Source organism: Gossypium arboreum, chromosome 8 (genome assembly GCF_025698485.1).
Source record: "Gossypium arboreum isolate Shixiya-1 chromosome 8, ASM2569848v2, whole genome shotgun sequence".
NCBI classification, from domain to species: Eukaryota; Viridiplantae; Streptophyta; class Magnoliopsida; order Malvales; family Malvaceae; genus Gossypium; species Gossypium arboreum.
In genome coordinates, this window is record NC_069077.1 from 47,705,888 (window position 1) to 47,715,254 (window position 9,367).

The window sequence follows — 9,367 nt, forward strand, 5'->3', positions numbered from 1 at the left end:
ATGTTTAAAAACCTTATTCTAAAATAAAATAAAAGAAGTGTATTTCTATATGGATTCTTCTTTTATTTTATTTTACTACTATATTTTATTTAAATAAAGATTCGGTCACTTAATTCTAACACAAACAGTAATAGTTCACTGATTAAAAGTAAAAATAACCTTGGATATGCTAGAATTCTTAAATTACTTTCTCTCTTGACATATTCCAGAAAATTTTGTTTAGTAAATCTGATATGAATATTGAGTATTTCTTTTCGGTCAAAAATATAGTGAATAAGAGTTCACTACCCACCACTATCAATAACTTGAACCCATTATTAATTAAAATAAATTACCTTTCGTAACTAAAAAGTACTTCTAATTATCCCTGCTCATATTCTTGAAATCTAGATAAATAGTAGGTCTCATTATTCCTATTTAGTGTCAAGCTTTGTAATTGCCTTTGATACTTCTTTATTCAATTTTATTCATAATTACACTTTGATTCGACAGTGAAACTGGAAATAGTAATGAGGTGAGATAAATATTAATGATGAAATGCAATAATAGGAATAAATTTAAAATAGAAAATGGATATTTATGCTAAAATATATAATAAAATGTTGGTTTTAAAATTTATTAGAAATATGTAAAATTTTAATTTTATTAATAATATAATAATGCGTGTCATAATGTTTATTTTAATGGTATGTAACATATAAATATTTATTTTATAAATATTTTACGTTAATGAATTATTTCTAATAAATTTGTTATTAATTAATGTAAGAATATGAGAATGGTATAAAAGAAGTTGGGAAGTAATTGTGAATTGCCAAAACACACTAAACTCATTTTACCCAAACACCAAATTTTCCTGCAGATGATTTTAAAAAAGAAAGCTAAATGCACTATGTTGAGAATCCAAAGGGTCTTAGATTTTCCCTTCTTATTACAAGATTTATTCTAATCTTTTGTTCTGCAATCTTCCAATATATTTCATTTCATTTGTTTGAAACGCTTCTTATTTTTATCATTCTTTCATTTTTGTCGAATTGGCTTTAGCTTTGGTCCAACAATGGAGAAAATGTTAATGAAAATAGTGGAGCTTGTGTTTTATTTTCCTTTCTCTACCGGTGGAATGGAAAGATCCATTTTTTACCCAGGATTTTGGTGACAGCGCCGTGAACCGTTGAATGTTGAAACATGTCAAATAATGACTGGAATGAGAAGGGAGGTGTTAAAAAATGGGCAACAAACTCCGTATATTTAACAACATAATTTGGTTGGAATCAATCAATGGAAAACAATGCATACATGTTTTTCTTTTCTCCCCTTAATCCACAGAAATAGGAACCACCAATGGGACATATACAAAGACAAAGCTGGATAAATATGGCAAACTATTTGAACTTGTAAAGACTGCACTTCAAGTTCTGGTCAGGTCTCCACCATTGGTGGATCCCGTGGGCTTGCTTGAAATCATTGGAAGGACTCAGATTCACTGTCAAATTTGCAGAAGGAAGCAGATGCAGTGGTTCCGCGGCTTCCACACCCTTTCCTACGACACTCATAAATAGACCTCCCAATGAATGCTGGGTTGCTAACCTCTCAATAGCCCCAGCTCCAATCTCTTCCATCTTTTTTCGGTGCTCAAAATAACCAATGTACTCGGAGCATAGGTGGTCTGCAGGATTTACACATAGAGATGGTGTCCACGCAGACAAAGCGGAGAATGGATCTTCAGATCGACTCCTAGGATTCTTACCCCTTGCAGCAAGAGCAAGTCCTGCTGTGATTACACTGCCTGCAATTCGAATTCCATGTTTTACTTTCTTATCTTTGATTCTCTCAATTGGGGCAGATAAGTATGGGGGATTGAAGAGGAAAGCTTCCAAAAAGTTTCCCATCTTAGCCATAGTTTTTCCAGCCAGCATTGCCATAGCTGCCCCAAGGGAATGGCCAGCTAACCAGACATTCGAAGCACCTACAGTAGCAACCATGTTTCGAACAGCTTGCATGCCAATCTCAAAGCGGGATGTCTGGTGGAGTCCATTTCGCATTATGTGGATATCCAACTCAAAGTCTCTTGTGAAGGAGTCTGGTTTAGTTATGGTACCTCGGAACGCAATCACATAGCGGGGATTTCCATCAATTGAGACTATTGAGTCATTACAATGAGACGATGGAGGTTTATACTCGTAAATAGCACCAAAGATGCAAAAATCAACATCATCAATCAGCTTACGAACCAACTTAAAATGAAAGAACTCCCACCAGGGAGGAGCCAATGCTTGAGAACCTTCACGTTTTTCCTGACGGTCTCGCTCCAAGATATACACACCCTCAACCAAACTGGCTGCTACTGACCTTCGATGATGTGCATTATTCCTGTGCCAAAAAACATTTCAGAATATTACACATTATTCACCTTCTAAGATTAAAACTGATTCAAAGATCCACAACTTCTAACAATACATATATGGAAATTGACAACATGGATCTTACCAATCTATATTGGTTAGGTGTAATGGACCCGAAAGACCAAAAACTTCCCTCTCAGAGGCCATCACAGTATTCACGGTTTTTTTTCTCGTTGATATTTTAGAAACCCTTACCTGTATGCACAAGTGAAACATAAATTACTTCCTACGTAATAGAAGATATAATCTAAATATGTGCTCAATAGGATACATTTATCAGGGCAAAGCTAACATCAACAAGTACATGCAATGTTCCTAAGCTTCAAAAACTATCCGATTCCAACATTTTTCAAACGCCTATTTAGAATCATCTAAACTAGGTTGGTACCAAACCATCTTTTGAGCACCTAGATAAGTTCCAAGAACAATTTACTACATTCGGTCTGGCAGCAAAAACTAGCAGTATCTGAACTAAGTTTTTACTGAAACATTTGCTCAAAGCCAGCCCGTGGTGACTAAGTAACATTCAGAGAACTGCAAAATCCAAGGTCTGATGACCATCATATAGATTAAATACCACAGAATCTCGTGCTTTAACTCTCACTGCAAGTTTTTTGGAATATTTAAGTATGATTTCGCTTTTGTCTTTTACAGTTTGTAGCCTTCTGGCGCTGATTGCAGCCAAATATAAGAAATTATTAAAACAAACCCAGAAAAAAAAGTGATCCAAGATTCAAAACCATATAAGAAAAGAAGGATCAATCTTATTATATACATTAAATGACTTCATATGGAGTACCCCCCCCCCCCCCGGGTAATCCTAATGCAAAATTTTTAATCTAATTTCTACGCATCATAAAAAAATTTGGTGTAGATCCATCAACATCTCTATAGCCTATGAGACATAATGACAAGCAATAAAACCCCCCCAAAAAAATGCATCAGCAATTCAACAGAATCAAGAAATGAACTGATTGAAGAGCAAAACCAACAACAGAAAATGGCTGAAAAACACCATCAATCAATGCACTTTATTATTTTCAAGTTTTCCATCTACATTACTTGAACAACTACATTAAGTCCCAAAAACAAACAGCGTAAAAGAAAGATAAAGTAGATCGAGACGAACCCATCGAGATAAAATGGTTAAAACAATAGAATAACCAAATGCTATTCTGATTCACAAATCAGATAGCAGTAATGGGGAAAAATTGAAGGAAAGACGGTTACCTTTTATACTGGAATTGAGAGGTAAGAGCAGATCTGGGAGCCGTATGTATGATATTTGTGATGATAGCTTTTAATATTTTGAAGCAGTTGGTTGGCGACACAGGACATTAAGCATCGTTAAAATCTCTTTCTTCCAACACCAGCAATGGCAAATAGATCTCGTACCATATTCACTATTTTATTAAAACGTCGCCGGCCCATGGACAAAAGCCCCAGGGAATGTGGACCTACAACTACTGTAGGTTTTTTTTTTGTCGAGAAAGGATCGTGTATAACAATAATAAAAAAAATATAATATCCCGATTTCATGTGACTGCATTGATATTTAGGCTCTTATATTGTAATATATAGTTTGATTAGCCGAATGACCTAAAACAAACTTTTAAAAAAAAATTATAATTGTAGAAAATCTACCAGAGTTATAATTTTTCATTAAAACAAAATTACCTTTCGAAATGATATATTTAAGATAGTGGCAAGACAAGATGTTAGCAAACATTTCTATATTATATATTTTCATAAAAATGTAGCATACGCAACAAATGATATTGCTCTCACAATGATGATGGTAAAACTATGACTACATTTAACTGCCGTTAAGAAATGAAATACATTAAAAAAGAAGAAAAAAAAACAACCCTCCCCTAGGTGACGACTCCCTGCTCATACATATCATAAATGAAAGAATGAATTATGTTTTGCCTGCCCAATCAAAAACAATTTCGCCACCCTACTTGGACCAAGCAACTGTATCAATTTCTGCTTGAGCACTACGGTATAATTCCAGCCTCTTTGCGAGAGCACTGCGTCGCTCCATGACTGCTGGATCCTCATTCAACAATGCCGACAATCGTTTTTGCTACAAGAATTTTTCCCAAGTCAATCACACTAATCATCTATTGTCCCCAGAGTTCATAAGGAGATGCTAAGAGGCAACAATTCTTACCTCCAGTTTACCCAACTCAGTGTAGAAGAAGTCAAGCAGGCTTCTTTTAGCTTCACGGACTTGACAGTAAACAATGGACTTTGGAATCGAGTGGCGCAAAGTGGCGCAAACCATGTTAACATAGGACAAAACAGTTGTTCCTGCCCATATATCATTGGTCAAACCCATTATCTGTTAAATGATTAAGATCTATCATTCAAGAAACCTTTTTCTTGTTTTCAGGAACCTACCTATTCTCCTCAGGTATGTTTCATGATATCTGTCAAATATTGATTGCGTAGGGTTGCCACCTTTCTCGACATCTTGAGGAAGCTTTCGGAAGAATTCAACTGTAAGGTAACAACATTCCATATCAACCAGTTGAAGCGCTGCTTTCTTGCTCTGATCCCTCATTCTGTCAAGAGACTCGATTGCAGCATTTCCAACCTCTACTCGGAGACCAGGGTACTGCTTTAATTCCTGAAAACCAAACCAAGTTGAAATATAAACTCAAGGGCAATAGATAACAAACAAAAGTAAGGTTAATGGTATGACTTATAATCATCCAATAGGCATGATTTCTCTTGAGACATAAATAAGATAAGCAAAGAAGGGAACATACTGGAGTCTCACTGATAGCCTTGTGAACCAGATCCTTCAAAATGGAATGAACCTGAAAAGTGTGATAAAGGAAATCAACCCAATCTGAAGCATGATGCACTGGATAAATAAAAGTTTTATGCGAAAATATGCCGTTTCTCTCTATAAAACAGTTATGCGCCATATGATTTATGTATAAGGTAGACTTATGGAGCAATTTATGCGGATTTCAATGAAGAGGTCCCCCCTACACTTCCTTCCCCAAAAGAGGAAAAAAAAGTTCAGTCATGATCCTTCTCACCCAGGATAAGAAAAAGTAATCCCTCCTAATGTCTAAAGATTTCTAAGAAAAAAATGGCTATGGTGTGAAAGAATGGTAAACATGATTAATCAGAAAGGGATACACAACAGCAACCTTACGAACATTGATTGAAATTTTTAGATTAAGAAATAAATAGAAGAAAATATCAATCTTCGAAAATTTTTGCATGAAGAGACCAATGATGCTAAGGATCTGGCCAAAACAAATAATGCTAAGAGAAAAGAGAGGAAAACCAGAATAATATTTACAAGTCAAATTGAACATAATATTCCGTTTCCCAAGATTTCTTTCATACCGCATCAACCGCAGCCTCCGCCGGACCTCGGATAGTAACTAGAGTAGATTCAATCAAACGACGATATCCTTGTTCGGGAGCTATTAAATGTGGTTGATAACCATCAGCTTCAGTAATGAGCTTCTTAATATTCTCCATAGATAGTTGCCTGTCAAATTGCAACCTTTTCAAAGCAGCAGGAAGTTGGTTGTCAAAAACATTGTAAACCTTATCACCACCAGAACGCCTGTGAACAAAAATTCAACGTCATCAAAAATAGCAAAAAATAAGTGAACCTGGAGACAGGTAACTTAAGGATTATAGTAAAAAACAAAATGTGATACATACACGCCATCCAGATGTTCTCGGAAGTTTTGGTCAAAAAGACGGCATATCTCCATGATTGAGTACAACTTTCCCTGTATAAAAATTTAAGCCATCAGCAATTCTCAAAGAACTTTTAACCGAGAATCATCTGCAATTAGAAATGGCTGAGCATATCCAAACTTCAGCCACACACACAAGATAGAGAGAGATAAGAGGAAAAGAACACTTACGCCTGCATCAGCAGCAATAGGCCTTCCGAGACGACTCAATTCAGTTTCAAGTTCAACAATTGTTTTACTAATAAGGGACTGAATGCCTGGAATTCTGGACTTGATTACAGTTTCCAAATGCTGAAACATTAACCAGAATGACAACATTAATACCAACTGAAGAAAATGTAGCACTGAATCCAGTACCATCATTACCTTTACAAGGGAAAATTAAGGATTAAATAGGTTTTAACAAAACAAACACAAACTTCCCATTAGCATACCTTTGAGAGCATCTTAGCGAGATGCTCAGATCCCATTCTGTGAGCAAGGTGCCTATACTCAGGGGTACTAGCAAAATATTCGCGCTCTCTACGCCGAGCAGCAATCATGTCAACGTTCTTATTAATATCTGCTTGTGAGCGATTCACAACACCAACCCAAGGAAATTTCAGCCGATAAGATTTTCCTTCCAGTATCTGAATCCACAAAAATATGACTTAAAGAACATAATAATGCCTAATGCATCTAATACTCAAGACTCTAAAAGGTTTTAGCATGTCTAAATCAAGCATAAATCAACTTACATCAACTGCATTAGTGCCCTTATCCATCAGATCAATCTTTGTCAAGACACCCAAAGTCCTCTCCCCTGAAAGGTTAATACCAATGCCAGGTATTAGAAAATCAGACTTGTACAACCCCTATACTTCAAAGAACCACAAGTCCAAAAGCTTACATAGCACAGCAATAATTTTACAGAGAATGAATTCAAAACCAGCAATGGTTTCACATGATATTACCAATGAACAAGTAGAAAATACCATAATCTTGAGGTGCACTGCAAGGAAGAAGAACATGGAACAAATTGATCATGGAAAAGGTTACCTGTAGGGTCCACCTCACGTGAAATTTTAATTGCATCTGACGTAGCCAGATCTTGATTAGCAGGTGAAATTGCCAATATTATACAGTTGGGCTGCGTAAGAAGTTCAACAAACAAAGATAAGAACATTCCATTCAGCTTTCATACTTGGATAAAAGAATATACACTGCAAAGTTATTAGGGACAGAAGAACCAATAATTTACAACAAAAACTATCCACAATACAGTTTTCCTAGACCTTGATAGCCATCACATTAGAGAATTTTACTGAAAAAAAAAAAAAAAAAAGAAACAGCCATGCCGCATTTTACCTTCTCAATGTAGGAGCGAACCATATTCTCGATATCTTGTACAATGCTTTCAGGTTGACCCTCTGCATTTAGCAAGATAATCCATCAATATCCCATAATTTAATAATTCTTTTTGCAAATCTTATTAACAGAAGAGAATGAAATTGGGGTATATAAAGTGCAAAAATGCTATGGTTTTTTTTTTTTATTACATGGGAAATAAAAAGAATTAAAATTTGAATATTATACTTATTTTAGGTCCCGTGGAAATATGGTAGTCTAAATTAGAGAAAGCATTATAAGGATTGCAATTTTCTTTGAATTTTCACTAGGCGTTTCCGTTAACTTACCAACAGCTACCTTCGTCAGACCAGGAAGGTCAACCAGAGTCAAATTGACAACTGCATAAAATTACATAAAAAAAATAAGTAGAGAAAATATCTTATATACTGGAGATTTGGTAGAACCATAACATATAATAAGATGACTTTTTACAATTAAATAAAGTGGAAGAAAACAGAAATAATTTTTACAAACAGGTCATACCGTTGGGAGAAAATATACTAAGATGAATTGGAACACTAGATATTTGTTTAGTTCGCCCAGTTTCTCTATCCGTCTCATCTTGAATCTCCTTCCTAACAGCAGCTATAACGTAGATAATAAAAAGTTAAACCCTAAGATTTATATAATTCCTTTTGCTTAAATAAAGAACGATAAGAAGATATTTACCAAAATCGGTAAATCTTTTTCTAGGAAGGTGAAGAAACTCAGCATATTCTCTGGTTCCTTCATCACTCTTATGAAGCTGTAACACCAGAGGTCTACGAGTAACAATACCTGCATTAATTTTTAATCAAAAAAGCAGAATGAAAGAAAAAAGAATCAGTTCTTGAGTTGCTTAACGATGAAGGATAGATTGAGAGCGATAACTTATTGTTTTTACCGGATCCACGAGGTAAAAAATCCTTGCCGACAACGCTTTCCAACACCGAAGATTTCCCTGAACTCTGTTAATATTGAAATCTCAGACCAGCAGATCATAAAAGAAAAAAGAAAACAAAGGTTGACTAGAAATAGAAAAAGGAAAAGATAGATCGAGCGTCGACCTGACCACCAACGACGGCGATCGCCGGTAAGGAATCCCAAAGAGTAGGCAAGGCGCTTGCCTCTCCATGATCACCAAGAGCAGTGCAAGCTCTTTGAATCTTGTTCACCAGAGAAATCAAATTATCCATTTTTTTCTTTTTCTTTTTTAAGATGGGTGCCGGCGACGATAACAAGCGTCGGATTCAAATAAGCTAGATCTGAGCTGAAAAGGTAAAGAAACGGCACCTGTCAGATCTGAGTGAGAAATGAGAACCAAATGAAGTTCCGTCCGGAGAAAGGAGTTTTTTGAAGTTTTGAAATGGAGGAAGAATAAAAAGACTTCGGCTTTAAAAGTGAAGCGCGTTTTATTTATTATTTATTTATTTATTTTAAATATTATTTTTACCACCGATTTATTTTGTGTTTGAATTTAGTATGCATTTTTGAAGTGAAACGGCGTGTCTAGCTACGACAATGGAGTAAACAATGCCAGGAAAAACTCCGGGCCGGAAAGTGATAAATAAGGCCATTGGCTTAGGTAAAAATATATTCGACTCGACAGAGCTTACTTGGTAAAATTAATTCCAATTTTTCTAATTAAAATTATGAAATGGGATAAATAAATTGAAATTGATTTATTGTTGAATTTTGGATTAATAATTTTAAAGAAAAATAAGAAGATGAATTATTTGAATTCTTAAAATTAACGAGAGAATGTAATTTTCAAATAAAAAAAATCACTATATTTAATTTTTAAACCATAATCTTTTATAATATAATTATATAAAAAAGGAAAAAGATTTTCTGCATGTT

General features: G+C 35.0%; 2 protein-coding genes across 3 annotated transcripts; both read right to left on the reverse strand.

The window, feature by feature from the left end:
* Positions 1–1,217: 1,217 nt before the first annotated feature.
* Positions 1,218–3,966, reverse strand: LOC108462864 (GDSL esterase/lipase At4g10955). 2 transcript variants are annotated; one of them, XM_017762778.2, is made up of 3 exons: positions 3,633–3,966; positions 2,488–2,597; positions 1,218–2,370 (listed from the first exon to the last, which is right to left on the reverse strand). In XM_017762778.2, exons 2-3 carry the CDS (start codon positions 2,547–2,549, stop codon positions 1,383–1,385), a joined length of 1,050 nt encoding a protein of 349 aa, XP_017618267.1. In that variant the 5' UTR covers positions 2,550–2,597; positions 3,633–3,966; the 3' UTR covers positions 1,218–1,382. The 2 variants fall into 2 exon arrangements, with proteins under 2 accessions (XP_017618267.1, XP_017618273.1); XM_017762784.2 differs by having other exon boundaries at positions 3,532–3,633.
* Positions 3,967–4,120: 154 nt separating this feature from the next.
* LOC108460767 (dynamin-related protein 5A-like) lies at positions 4,121–8,931 on the reverse strand. The gene is made up of 16 exons (XM_017760408.2): positions 8,575–8,931; positions 8,412–8,475; positions 8,198–8,305; positions 8,012–8,113; positions 7,816–7,866; positions 7,487–7,548; positions 7,178–7,268; positions 6,877–6,941; positions 6,574–6,768; positions 6,311–6,430; positions 6,102–6,172; positions 5,775–6,000; positions 5,180–5,230; positions 4,809–5,037; positions 4,579–4,718; positions 4,121–4,491 (listed from the first exon to the last, which is right to left on the reverse strand). Exons 1-16 carry the CDS (start codon positions 8,701–8,703, stop codon positions 4,363–4,365), a joined length of 1,833 nt encoding a protein of 610 aa, XP_017615897.1. The 5' UTR covers positions 8,704–8,931; the 3' UTR covers positions 4,121–4,362.
* Between the last annotated feature and the right edge of the window lie 436 nt (positions 8,932–9,367).